At 40.0% G+C, this 14395-nt stretch overlaps 1 protein-coding gene across 1 annotated transcript in view; it reads left to right on the top strand.

Annotated features, from left to right (window-relative positions):
* poln (polymerase (DNA directed) nu) overlaps positions 1-14395 on the top strand; it is a 61922-nt gene that overhangs the window by 28301 nt on the left and 19226 nt on the right. Inside the window, exons 17-18 of the mRNA XM_053495093.1 lie at positions 7383-7440; positions 10094-10171. Coding sequence (XP_053351068.1) covers positions 7383-7440; positions 10094-10171 — 136 coding nt within the window. The remainder of the gene's footprint in view (positions 1-7382; positions 7441-10093; positions 10172-14395) is intronic.

The following is a 14395-nucleotide window of genomic DNA, read 5'->3' as shown; positions in this document are numbered from 1 at the left end:
GTTTCTTGAGCAAGGCTCCTAACCATGTCCACTTCAGGGGCGCTGTATCATGGCTGACTCTGCACTCTGACCCCATTTACTCAAGCATGTGCGAAGAAAGAATTTTACTGTGCAGTAATGTATATGTGACAAATAAATGCCTAACTTAACCTCACTACACATATTAGATGTTTTTAAGAGCTTTGCTTAATAGCTCAATAGTCTAATGAATTGCTCGCTGAACTATGTCCATGGCTTCCATCTCTGATGCAACTTGTAAGTAACATTGGTCCAGTTTTTAAAAAAGCAGATGTAGCAGAGATGATGCAGAGATTTTGCTCCACCAGAGCAAACAAGATGGGACCCCAACGCCCCCCCAATCTTGAACTCTTCTGTCACACCTACAGCACATCTCACCACTGTCTTACAGCCCTCATACATCTGCACCACTCTAACATGCTTCTCTGTAGTTGTACACTGTATAATCGCAAAGGCTTCTTTTTTTTCTTTTTACCCCCAGCTCTTAATCAAACACTGGATATGTGGTATGTAAAATAATTAAATACATTTCCAACTTTTGTCTACTAAATCCAGCAAAAGTCAAGGACATTGTGTTCTAATACCAGCAAGCTCAATTCATGACCAAAAGGCAGTTTTTACCCCTTTATAAACCCAGTTTTAATGCATGCAAACTTCCGTCTGCCCAAAATAACTGTCTCGAAGCTGTTAGCTTAAGGTTCGTTTTAAAAAATCTCCTAAATTTCAGAAGTTTGTTAGGATGAGTCAGGGTGCTTGGCTGTGCGCCTGTCTACAACATTTTTAATTAAATCAAGGAATAACCTATATAGTTTTTTTTTTTTTTTTTTTTAACCGAATCTTTTAGTGCATTTGCAGCATGTGTGATTAGCATGGGCGAGAATTTCAGCACCTTTCCTTGTACTGAGAAAAGAGCAGGAACCATGTTTACTCGCTTATAATGGATGCTGTTGAGCTTGTGTTTTGAGAGAGAGAGAGATTAATTTTCTCTCATGGTTACTTTTCTTATGGTTATAAATGCAGGCAGTGTAGCATAAAGTGTACACCAGAAGTGCCTCAGGTTTTCCCAGACAGAAGCTCAAATAAAGAATCAATAACCTGAATTACTGTTTTCAGTACTGCCCTAGAGGTGTGACAAGCTGGGAAATCTTTTGATGTTGAAACTCTTGTTTTTTTAATAACACCATACATGGACATCATCGAAATTCAAATCCTGAAGTATTTCCTATCAACGCACACAGACATGCACTCTTTTATACGTGCAAACAACTCCCTCATCAGCTCTCTTATCAAGGTCTGTGTCTGCGTATCTGTGTGAGAGAGATAATGATCTGGACGCAATCCAGGAAGCTGAATGAGAGTCTACATGACACGTCCAGCAGGTGGCAGCATGAGCAGTGATTGCAATAACTAGTGCATTGTCTCCTGTACATAAAGGACTGCCTGTGTGGAGAGCCACATACTCTTACTCTAATAGTGTAGTGTCAGTGAGCAGTGCGCCTCTAGAATACTTGAGTGTGTGTGTGTAAGTAAGTAACGCTTTTAGCAGGAGGGGTTTAAGTGTGCAGGTGAGATTTTTTGCTGCAGCTTTACACTTTCTGCATCCTGATGCAAGTCTGCATAGAGCTACCCTTTCATATAAAACTTCAAACTTCCTGATGAGAAGATTCTGAATTAGATTACTCACTTGTACAAAGCACTATTCAGTGTCTAGTTTCTTTGCTGGATCCGAATGCTAGCTATGATTTAACCATCAACATTTAAATAAATAGAACTTAATGTTATTGCGACTCTTGACAAGCGGTAAATGTGTTGAGCAGCAAGTGAATAGTCGGTTCTCTACACTGATGTGTTCAAATCAGGAGAAACAGGCATACTGTACATGAGGATTTGAGAAACGCTGACATGGGGCAAATTGCAATGTCTAGAACACCGTTACAGGCACCCAAATAAAGTGCATGGGGAGCAAAGGGTAGCCAGTCTGGTCTGATTCCACATACAATCTACAGTACTATAGCACAAATTGTTAAAAAAATAAACAGAAAGGTGTCGGACCAACCAGTGCAGTGCAGTTTGATGTTTATGTGAGGTACATAGTCCCCATGCTGACCCATGTCCACCAATGAAAGCACTTATAATGTGGCTTCTTTCTGCAGTATAATGCACCCTGTCACACTGCACAATAAGCTCAGGAATGGTTTGATGACCAAGATAAAGAGCTCAAGATGTCGACTTGGCCACCAACTGCCCTTAATCTTAATATGTTCAAGCATCTGTTGGATATGCTGAACTTAACACGTCTTAAACACTTACTGTTTTTTCGTTTCGTAAAGAAAGGCACTATACATTTCATCCATTTCTTGATGCTGCAAAACTGTCTATAAAACTAGCAGCTTTTGACAAGTACATTACAGAAACGGTAAACCGAGCCATGTTCAAAAATGCAGTTTGTTGCATAACCACAAAGTGCAAACTCATCAGTCCTTAAGCCTTGCCTCGTAAAGGATTGCCTTTACCTCAAAGTGCTGAAAATGACTAAAATAAAACATCACGTCAAGTAAATATCTCCTCCTTATAGTACGCTTCACCTGAGTAAGGTTTCCACATTCTTCCTGTTAAAAGACAGTACAAGCTGTTTAACGTCATGTAAACGTGCTGCTGCTATAGAAACAAAACCTATTAGTGACTCCATAAACATAAACCCGTGATTTAATTTAGAGCCGGTGCTACTGTGCGCGCTGCTGTTAGAGAAGATTTATCAACACCTGCTGACCAATCAGATCTGAGAATTCATGAGCGCCGCGGTATAATTTAAAACGAACCACACTGTTCAATTAACAGGCAGAGACCTAGACATATTAATGATTCTAAATGTGGCAAGAAGCTTCTGACTAAATCCCCTGCAGAAACGGTGTGACTGATGTCTATTGAGTGTGTGTGTGTGTGTGTGTGTGTGTGTGTGTGTCAGCAGTTGCATGGAGAGCTGACCCAGGCTTCTTCGTTTCTGTCACAGTCATCTGTCTGTAACCACAGTGAAGCAGACGGCTTCATCCTGTGCCAAACTGTCAGCACACTCACACACACTTTCACACCTTCACAGAAACACAGAAACACACACATGTATGTAGATGAGAACGTCGAGAAGTAATGTCTTTCTACAGACATTACTGTGGGAAGAATTAGCCACATTAATCCCTGCGAACGAGAGAGCTTCCACTCTGTGTGACACAAAAATAGCACACATACTGTTTATATGTTTTATTAGAGAATTGATGCATGGTGAGAATCGAAACATGTTTTGATGGAGTTATGAAATGCTTTTTTGTTTACTTTAAACGTGTTATGATTCATAAAGCAAGTTCACGCTGTATTCACTGTACAAGGCACAGAACACGTACAAAACACAAATCACACTGCTGCACAAAACTAAAGTTCACCAATATCAAATTTCATCCATATGGATACACTTGAGTGAGTGATTGTGCGTGTGTGTCTGTGTGTGTGTCTGTGTGTCTGTGTGTGTCTGTGTGTGTGTCTGTGTGTGTGTCTGTGTCTGTGTGTGTGTGTGTGTGTGTGTGTGCTTATACACACCCTGATAGCGTTTCTAGTGGAGCATATGTTTAGGAGGAGAAGCCTGCAGGGTGGAGTCCATCCTTCTGTCACCCTGGCAACATTCTCCGCTTCACCCGGCCGTGTTTGTGTGTGTGCGTGTGCGTGTGCGTGTGCGTGTGTGCGTGTGCGTGTGCGTGTGTGTGTGTGTGTGTGTTTTTGTGTGTGTGTGCGTGTGTGTGTGTGAGAGAGAGAGAGAGAGAGAGATACTGCGTAGACTTTGCAGTTAGCTCTAATGACTCCCTGGTTTAGGAACTTTTTACTCTTTTTCTGACACCACGCTGAGTATGATTGCTGCAGTTACAGCTTCACTATTACATTTAAATCGAATGATCAATCAGTTAACTTTTGATTTACAATCTTACGATTTTACAAAAAAACTAATATTTTTGTTTCAACTTATAACCATTAATTACTGTCGTTAATTAGTTGTTTATTCCAGTTGTTCTTTGTATAGGTGCAACTTTCCTGAAATTTAGGTCAGATTTTGCATCCTCCTCTCTCTGGACTCCTCTTAATCACACTACAGAGCAGAAATGGAGTCTGCTTTGAAGCCTTTGGCTCTGTAATCTGCTGCTGCAGTAAACACATTACATTTTTTATCTCTGATGCTGGTCTTAGTATGTTTACACAAGGGTCGATGAAATGTACAGAAGCGTGCTGTTGCCGACCAGAACCAAATGAATGCCTAGCACTTGGATGTTCGTCTATCTCAGGTCGTTTGTAAAAACACATTGATACACACATACACACACCTGGGGCAATTTGAGGCAAATCGATTACTGGCATGATTTTTTGCGGAACCTGGAAAACATTTTTTGTTGTTGTTGTTTTTGGCTCCGTAAGCTGGGGGTTATTCTGAAACAAGCTCTTTCTTTCTTTAAGCTTATAATGACATCAATAATACTGAGAGTTTGAGATTTTATGGAAAAGTCAATCACACTTTTTATGTTATCACGATAATTTGCAACATGCATGATGGCGCATGACTTCGCTGACTCTCTCTTTCTCACTGCTGAATAATTAAACAGTTTGATTGTGAATGCACTGTGCCACAATCAAAGCGAGTCAGTGTGTGTGTGTGTGTGTGTGTGTGTGTGTGTGTGTGTGTGCATGAGTTCTTTGAGAATGACTTCAGTTAGACATCATCTTACAGCGGCCAACTGTCAGCGCCTGTATGTGTTCCCGAGCTACATCCCATACAGAAAAGTTGCTGTAAACTACAGGCCAAATTTCATCACGTACAGTGGTTTTGACATCCCCAGAATAAGCTTGGGCGTGAAAACATCTGTCTGTCAGTGAGAACCTACATTTGTTGTAGAGCTAACCTGGATTAGAAAGAGAGCAGAAAAAAAATGCTGAGTCACACTCACAGTATTATCATCAGTAGGTTTATTTCAATCTCTGCTCTCCATTTCTCAGAGGAGGAGTGTTGTCTTGCTGAAGATCGATCCGGCCACTCGCGAACACCCTGACAGTGCAGTAATGTGTTTGTGTAGAGAGGGCTTTATCAAGAAATAGAACTGAGCTATATTGTAATGTTGTGACTATGGGACAGTACACAGTATAATGTACTGTATGTTCCAGCAAAAGCACAAGACTAGGGGCTTGTTTTATTTTCGCTTCCATAACCATATTTAAACAATTCCTTTATCACGTTATGAGCTTGTAATCATTGTGTAATAACTACGATATATATATATATATATATATATATATATATATATATATTTTGCGCAGGTTCGATATTGAACTGAGAAGCAGTGTTTATCCATACTGGAAGCTAGACACTTGTTCTGTGGCCTGACTTTAGTCATTAAGTGATGGGTAATTAAACACAGGAAAGATAAGCGAGCTCCAGTCTTTTAATTTTCACCTCCCTCACACCATGTGTGTCATCCTTCTCTTTTATTATTGTAATTCTCTGGTTCCCTAGCTAGTGTCTGTCTAAAGGCATAATCAGCTCAACATTCACTAAGACGACTATGTTGCTTTGTAAAGCAAATGGTGTCACAATCGTTACTCATCCACAAATTTCCCTAGTGCATTTTAGCAATAATATACTGTCCCTGACAGCAGTGTTTCAGCACCACGCCGCAGCGTACAGCGAAACCGTGCTCACTGATCCGAGGCACTTTCAGCCTGCCGTCTACATTCACAGTGTCCCTCTACTGTTTCTGTTCACAACTACAGAACACATTCACATTAAATACACATTATTACATGGTAGAGGTGAAATACACAAAATGGAAAAAAGGGTAAAAGTGTGTGTGTGTGTGTGTGTGTGTGTGTGAGAGAGAGAGAGAGAGAGAGAGAGGGAGAGAGAGAGAGAGAGAGAGAGAGAGTCACTAGGCGACCATCATTTGTCTCACAGCATGCAGGGTTAGTGCTTTTAATAAAAGTGCTAAGAGGAGTGCAGAGGTGACCTTCATCAAGGCTACACTGTCCTCTTTAGTTTTTCTACATATAAACGTTCATACTCGCAGCCAAAAGTTTGGAAACACCTTCCAATACAATGTAAAACAATGCTTCCAAAATCATATGCACAATCTCCCCGAACAGTTGATATTGAGATGTGTCTGTATTTATGATCTGCAAAGCCTTCATAACGGCTCGAATCTGAGGCGCTGTTTGTTAATCAGTGATTTTTAAGAGCTGGTAACTCTAAATGAACTTCTCTGCAGCAGAGGATTTGAAGTTGTGGTCTTGCTTTCCTGAGAAGGTCTTCATGAGAGTAGGTTTCACGGCATATTGCATAATATTCATGTCTTGTAAATTGGCATACTGTAAACTATTTTTTATCTTTGCTGCTACTTAAAGAACGTTTGTTTCTCCTCCCACTACCTCAACTCATTACCTCATAACCACAGAGTATTGTCATGTCATGTTGTCGCATTGTCACTTTGTCGCTCTTGTTTGCATATTTGCATGTGCACTTTATGTTGTCTCTTTTGTATAAAAACTTTTCTGGTAACTTAAAATGTCAATCTGTCTTGTCTCAGATAGTCAGCTAATTAGGCTTCTTAGTTAGCTAGTTAGTTTCTGTTTTTAATTTAATTTTTTAATAATTTATGTTGTTAATTTATGTTGTATGTAGCACCTTGTTCCTGGAGGAACGTTTTATCGTGTTATCAATAAAAGCCGACTTGACTTTTGAAATCGCCATTATAGTTCTACAATCTAGAAAAATACATTAAAACTTGTGTTCAAACTTTTAACTGGTACTCTGTGTGTGTGTGTGTGTGTGTGTGTGTGTGTGTGTGTGTGTGTGTAGAGGTAGAGCACCTAACCACTGCATACGAGAAACACCTTTACAGAACCTTACAGAACCTTAGCGATGCTCAGGCCCGGTCATCTAGTCATCACATTTTAACCCTTGTAAAAGTTGCTCAGATGTTTACGCTTATCCTTTTTTTTTTCCTGCTTCCAACACATCAAGAAGAGCTGAATGTTCAGTTGCTGCCCAGTACATCACATCCCTTAACCATCTGCACTCTCAAACATGATCAATAGCTGTCAGACATACAAAAATCTAATTTAAAATATTTCTCATATAGCAGGCCATACCTCTTTTTTTCCTTCTTTTTTTTTTTCTTTTTTCCCCAGAGCCTCTCAGCACTCGCATCATGCTTTAATGCATTTGTAGTCCAGTATTTTACCCTTGGTTGACTGTACAGTTTTATTTTTACTTTTTAATAACTTACTGTAGTTTCCTAGGTTGCTGAAGCAAGTCTCAATGTATTTCTGTCTTGATTCAGAATTTCCAGGCTCTGCCCAGGCAGCCGGTACAGATTTCTAAGAAGCAGCGTGGTGAAGGTAAAGTTTATATAAGGTATAAGTGTGTGTTTGAATGCTGATCACGTACTATCAACTATATCTATAAGGTCAGGGAAATTTTTTACACTGCTGACAGCAAGAAATGCTACGATGGGCAACTCACAGAGACTTTGTAATGTGACCTCAAGCATCCACACAGATCCTTAAATCCATTCACTAGTTATATATCTTTTAGAACGTGCCTTTTATTTTTTTTCTTAATGCATGGTTCAGTGCTTTTCTAAAAAAAACAAAAAAAAAAACTGATAGATAATGTCAGGATAAGATGTACCTTTATTTGTCCCACAGTGGGTAAATTTCTGTGTGACATAATACCAATGTCTCTATTTAAATACAATCCAGCTGAAGGACTGTTGTATTATTAGTGTTTACTGTAATGTAAAGCACTAAGGTTATTATAGCTTATTATTGTCTTTTCTTTGTATATTATTTACTGTTATTTTGTAGCCTACCTTCTATTGTTCCTTTATTTTGTTCTTTGCTATTTTAAGTAAGAAATTAAAGACTTGGAAGTGTGCTGAAGTGGAATGATGATCAATGACCACATGGTGCAATGCTTTCCAACAGAACGAGAACACTTACTCTGGCATGAACAATTGTTCTGACACAGTAATCACTCACTCATCGTCTATACCACTTTATCCTGTATTCAGGGTCTCAAGGGGCCTGGAGTCTATACCAGGACTTATGACATGAGCTGGGGAACATCCTGGACAGGGTGCCAACCCATCACGGGACACACACACTTACTTATTCACACACTACAGGCAATTTGGGGAACGCCAATTAGTGTGTTAATGAGAGGCACCTAAGTGAAATGGTGAGGCTACAGGAAGCAGAGGTAAAGAAGGTGCAGGACTTAGTTAAGTACTTGGGGTCAACGTTCCAGAGAGTGTGGAAAGGAGGTGAAGAGACGTGTGCAGGTAGGTTGAAAGGCATGGAGAACAGTGTCACAGAAGAGTATCAGCAAGAATGAAAGGAAAAGTGTACAGGACAGTGGTGAGGCCAGCGATGCTCTATGGCTTAGAGACAGTGGCACTAAAGAAAAGACAGGAGGCAGAGCTGGAGGTAGCAGAGCTGAAGATGTTGAGGTTCTCTTTGGAAGTGACAAGGCTGGGTAGAATGAGTTCATCAGAGGGACAACCCATGTTAGATGTTTTGGAGATAAAGTCAGAGAGGCCAGATTGAGGTGGTTTGGACATGTTCAGAGGACAGATTGTGAATACAGTATATCGGTGAAAGGATGCTGAGGTTGGAACTGCCAGGCAGGAGATCTAGAGGAAGACCAAAGAGGAGATTTATGGATGCAGTGAGAGAGGACAAGAAAGTTAGTTGGGGTGAGAGAAGAGGATGCAGAGGATAGGGTTAGATGGAGGCAGATGATTTGCTGTTGAAACAGGCGAAAGACAAAGAAGAAGAATTAATGCTAATCTGCACTGATCTGGGCTGTGGGAGAAAACCAGAGTACCCGGTGGGAACCCACCAAACACAGAGAGAACATGCAGATTCCATGCACATGAACCTGGTACCTGGAGGAGCAATAATGCGATGGTTCTGACCACTAAGGCACTGTGCTTTCGACCACAGTAATGTATAATTTGTAATAATACCTTACAACTCTTAGTGAAGCAGCTATAAACAGTGGTCCTGTAAGAACATTTTTATTAAATAATAATAAGACAATAAATTCTGCACCTTCCAGAGAACACATGTCGCCCTTCTTGAAGCGCTCTAAAATTTGAGCTACTTTATAAATAACATTTTAATACATGTTACTAACTTCATTGTCTGAGCATCTGGCATTTGAATTATTAATATTATTTTTTTTTTAATGTATGATAAAATATAGTAATGAAATAGCAGAAAGATTGTTGTAGAGGGACGAAGATGTGTTATGCATCATATGGTGTACTGTAGGTTGTAGTCTAAAACTTTGCTATGCACTGGGACAGAGTAAACATGGCACAATAAATCTGCAGCATGTAAATCAAGTTATAATGAAGTAAACATAAAATCTTCAGCTGCCAAGAGCCTGAGGATTAACACAGCACACTGCTTTCTGACTGATGTGCAAAAGCTGCTTACACCAGCGGATGCATGCCTCTGCACTTTCATACGGACCCAGTTATCTCCTCCTGCTCTTCTCTCTCTCGTTCTCTCTTACAAACACACATTTGTACTATCTGGCTTTGCTTTGCCTCCACCACTCACAGTCTAATCACTTATGACTCTCTCGCTCTCTTTCTCTATCATATTTGTTTTCCCTTCTTTGTTCTCTTATTCCTCCTCTCCATGCTTTTTTTTGGGTGTTTGTGTTTCCTGTGTTTTACAGCAGCTCTACATCACTGCCTCAAAGCCATTGATTTTTTTAGACCAGTGTGTTAGACTCCATCCGTGCCCACACCCAAACACATCAATCTGCTCCTGCGGTGCTTTCACCTCACCCACACCCTCTAAATAAGTCTGTGCTCTTGGCTGTCCTCTACGCCGGCCCAAATAACAATCTGTTAAAGGTTAAGTGCTGCGTATTTTTGCAGGAAAAGGTTTGTTTTTGTTTTATGTAGCGTTTTGATGCTGTGACTTTCACAGAATTTGTTCCTACTCGTCTAAATAAACGTGTTTTCTGATACAGGAAAGGAGGCGGAGCTGGTCACTGTTCACCCACGGGCCATGTTCATACCCCGAGAAGGCTGGACTTTCCTTTCTGCAGGTGGGACGTGACAACTAGTTTATGGTGCCTGAATTACTACAAGATCATCACAATTCTGTCTAACTGCCATATTTCTAAAAACAATGGATTAGAATAGCTTTACTTTACTTTATCTTCGCAGTGAAAAACATTAACCCATTCACACAGCTATTTTATGTATCTTTATATGAAACCCCTATAAAGTTTAACTGCATACATTAGTACCACACCGTCTGGTGGAAAAGCTCCATGCACTTATCAGCTATACACCCCACTTTGGGTTAGCACTGCGGCCACCTCACACCTCCAGATGGTTTGGTTCCTGCTTTGAGGTGCGAGTGTGTGTGGATTGGTGGGTTTCCTCTCACAGTCCAAAGACATGTACTGTAGATATGGCTAATTAGGGCTCCCAAATTGCCTGTAGCGTGTGAATGAGTGTGTGTGTCTGTGCGTGCCCTGCAGAAGTTTGGTCCCCTGCCTCATGCACTTTGGTCAATGTACAATTTTATCTGTATAGAAGATAAATAAATGAACACTATTGCACATGAACCACACTGTTGCACATAATTAACATGCAACAGCAGCACACACACTATCATGTTTGCTGCTGAAAATGCTAAATAATATCTGGCAGGTGATGAATCCTACACTTAGGAATTATACACACACTGCACAGCCTGCACTCGTATATGTGCTTGTTTATGTGACCGAGTCGGTACAGGGTAGGTTTCCCCTCATAAAACTGGATGAGACGCATCCCCACACAAGACACACAAGAATAAGCATGGAAAATGCACAGTGAGCCTCCGGTGTGATGTCTTCAGATCAGAGAAAACCACGAAGCTGTTTTTGACTCCAGCCCGTCACTGGTCATATCTGTGTTGCTCGTTGTTTTTTTGTTGTCACTTCCTGCTATTGAGGGTGGATGTGGGTTGTTTTTAACCAAGAGGGAGGTGTGTGTGTGTGTGTGTGTGTGTGTGTGTGTGTGTGTGTGTGTGTGTGTGTGTGTGTGTGTGTGGTGAACCTGCTGTTCTCAGTCACCATGGGAAAAGAATGTTCTAAGTGTTCTGACCTAGCTAAGTACAAACGCCCGCCTCAGAACTGTGTCATCAAACAAAGTACAGATGGAGAGAAAAAGAGAAGGGATAGCCACAGAAAGACAGGGATGATGGACCATTAAAACAGGGCCGGTCTGTCTGTTGTTACTACCGAGATGCATCTTTGACACCAGCGCTATGTGTAAAAAGCATCTAAAAGGGTCTGTGTGTGTGCATCGTGCGTGCTTAGCATGTGTTTGAATGAGAGAGAGAGTGAATGTAAGGCCTATAATGGTCTTGACGCAGCTTTTTATAGGATGCGAACAAAAGAAGAGAGCTTTTTTTTTCTTTTTTCCTTCATCTTCTCTGTAGTGCCAAAATCACTCAGCATCTTTAAGCTTGCCTTCTGTTGTTAAGATCAAACCAGCTAATCTTTGCAGGCTCTTTTTATTAAGCTTCTCTAACACTCAATAGCCAATTTAAGTGCTGGTGGTGGTGTTGGTTTATTTTAATTAAACGAACAGGACTTTTTAGTTTGGATGTTTTTAACTAGAAATGCCACATGATGAAGCTATTAAATGTATAATTGGCAACAAACTTTGTCCAGATGTGCGTCATGTTCATGATAATAATAATACACCTGGCAGTTTGTGGCCTGTGAGATATGAGAGAGCTCACGAGCGATTTCAGTTGGCATTATTCTGGTCATGCTGTTGTACTGGGTATAAGCACGGCTGTAACATGGTCTGAGTGCTGAAGATATCACAGCCACGCCGATATTTATTACAACAGCATGACCTGGTTGTCATAAAGTGAGATTGTTTTTTTTACACCATTTCTTATCAAGAGATTATGATTTGATTGTTCATTTACCCAGTTATTCTGATCCACCAACACACATCCTTCCACGACTGGCGGAACTAAATAACCGCGACTGGCGAGTTGGTGACCCACAGTTAGCGACTAATGGGTTGGAAGTATGTTTTAAATTCTTAAAAGTAGCCCAAAGATGAGGAGAATAAACTATGGAGATGGAGAATGGTCCTATGAAACCTATGAGATTTACTTACTGCCTTAAGACATAACTTCCGAGTTCTGGGGTTGAATCCCAAATAGCGTTAAATGGAAAGCTAGCTCTCCAGGGTGAACAATCGCTTGTTCCACACACCAATTAGTGACCTTGATCCAGGGTTAGAGAGAGATTTGGGATTCAGCCTTGTGTTAGATGCTAGTTAGCTTTGTAGCCTGCTCCATGTTCAGGGAGTGTCAGTTAAGGAATCGTCCCTTGACAAAACTCCACCATTTGGAACACACTGCGAAGACACACCAGCACAGATTTCACATCCTCCGTGCGTTACCATGGTAACATAAGCACTTCGGATACCTGTCGCTGCTGACAACCTATGAACATTAGATATTAAATATTTATTGAAAAAAAGAATTATACCATTATAAAACATACTATTGAAATGTGTATAACTTGTAAATAAATTATTGATTAATAATAATAATTGATTAATTTGATGTACAGATTTTTTTTTACTAATTTCTAGCCCATATAATACTAAGGATTTCTTGATTAAATAATTTTTTTAATTATTGTGTAATAATAATAAATATATAAATCCTTTTTCAGCTCATGACGCAATGATTTATGGGAAATATTTTATTCCCTTTTTTTTTCGATGAAGTGAATACCTGTTGTTCTCTCGTTCCCTACATCGTTCGCAATTCCCTTTAAACTGAACATTTTTGCTCACTGCGGTCTGGAATCACATTTAACATGGCTGAACAACGATAATGATTAATGATTGTTAGAACACCTGTGATGCAGAATTATGCATATAGTTAAACTTCCCAGTGCTGCTATGCTCTATATTGGCACTTGTGGAATGCCTGTCATCCAATCAGATTACTCAGTCAGAACTATAAAGTGCTCGTATCTTTTCATAAAGACGTTTTTAACGCCCCTTTCCTTTCACTTGTTCCTGTCAGACTTTTTTTGGATGGTCTTTGTGGAACTTTCCTTTCAACAGAAAGTGCTGTAATATTAAAAGAAATAGTGCCACTTTGGTCAGTGGCAGCAGAAGAGAGTAGTGGCCTACAATCAACTGTGAAGCCACTTTTACTGGAAGTGGAAATCAGACACTTGTGGAACTGTGATAATCGTGGCGTCCTTGTCATTGCAACATTTTTTTTTTATCACACAACATACTTCTGTATCCTAGAACACACACATTTGTGAAAAACAAAAGTGTGTGCATTCTTATAATAGTAGTTACATGCGTAGACAATTGGATAGATAAAAAGATAACGGGAAAGTAAACAGGATTCTCACATGTTCCGGAAATCGTATGCTCCGGCCACGTGGAAATTGAGATGTTGATGATTAAAATTAATGAGATTGTTGATAAAGTTGAGCAGTTAAGCTTCTCAGATTACATATTAATTAGTATCATCATTATTTTCTGAAAGAAACCCTGCCAGCACTGCACCCCCACTCTCACACACACACACACACACATACATAATCACTGTTGTGCTGACAATTAATCTAAAACTTTAATATTATCAGAATTCTAACGTTGATCTCTGTTCTCTTTAATGAGGGCACATAAGTTAGGCATGATGGAGTGTAAAATCTACCACCTGATAACTCTCTGAAAAGAAAAGCTATGAACAGAACTATGAATCAGTGGTTTATGTGGCAGCAGAAAGCAGTGGACAGGCCTGTGGTCTCTACATTGAGTAAAACACTGGAGGGGCAGCTAAATATATAATAATGTTCACTAATGATTTCTTCTCTCTTTTCCTCCTGGTTTTTACGATTTTTATAGTGAAAATGATTTTTTCCTAAGAATTGGTTGTTCAAATACCTCTAAAAGATGTTTGAAACCTCTGTGCAAAGATCAATTTGTCTGTGTGTCTGAGAGGGAGGGGGACATAAAAGAAAACTAACCTTAACTCTTTTAATGATCTCAAAGCTCACCTATCTCGCTCCTGTTTCAGAAAAGATTGATTCCTGGTCATTCGTCTTTAGAGTTCCTTTTGCTATTCGGATAAATACGATGCTATTTCTGACCGCCATAAAGTCCATGTTGAAGCAGAGGGTTTTACAGCAAACCTTTAATATCTTATAATTTGATTAGAATGCCTCGGTGAATCCCCTTCCCTTTTCAGCATTGACTTAAACAAGTGGCTACTGAAA

The sequence above is a fragment of the Clarias gariepinus genome, chromosome 1 (genome assembly GCF_024256425.1).
Source record: "Clarias gariepinus isolate MV-2021 ecotype Netherlands chromosome 1, CGAR_prim_01v2, whole genome shotgun sequence".
In the NCBI taxonomy this organism is placed as follows: domain Eukaryota; kingdom Metazoa; phylum Chordata; class Actinopteri; order Siluriformes; family Clariidae; genus Clarias; species Clarias gariepinus.
Note: the sequence above shows the minus strand (reverse complement) of the source record. Positions and strands in the feature narration are given on the sequence as shown.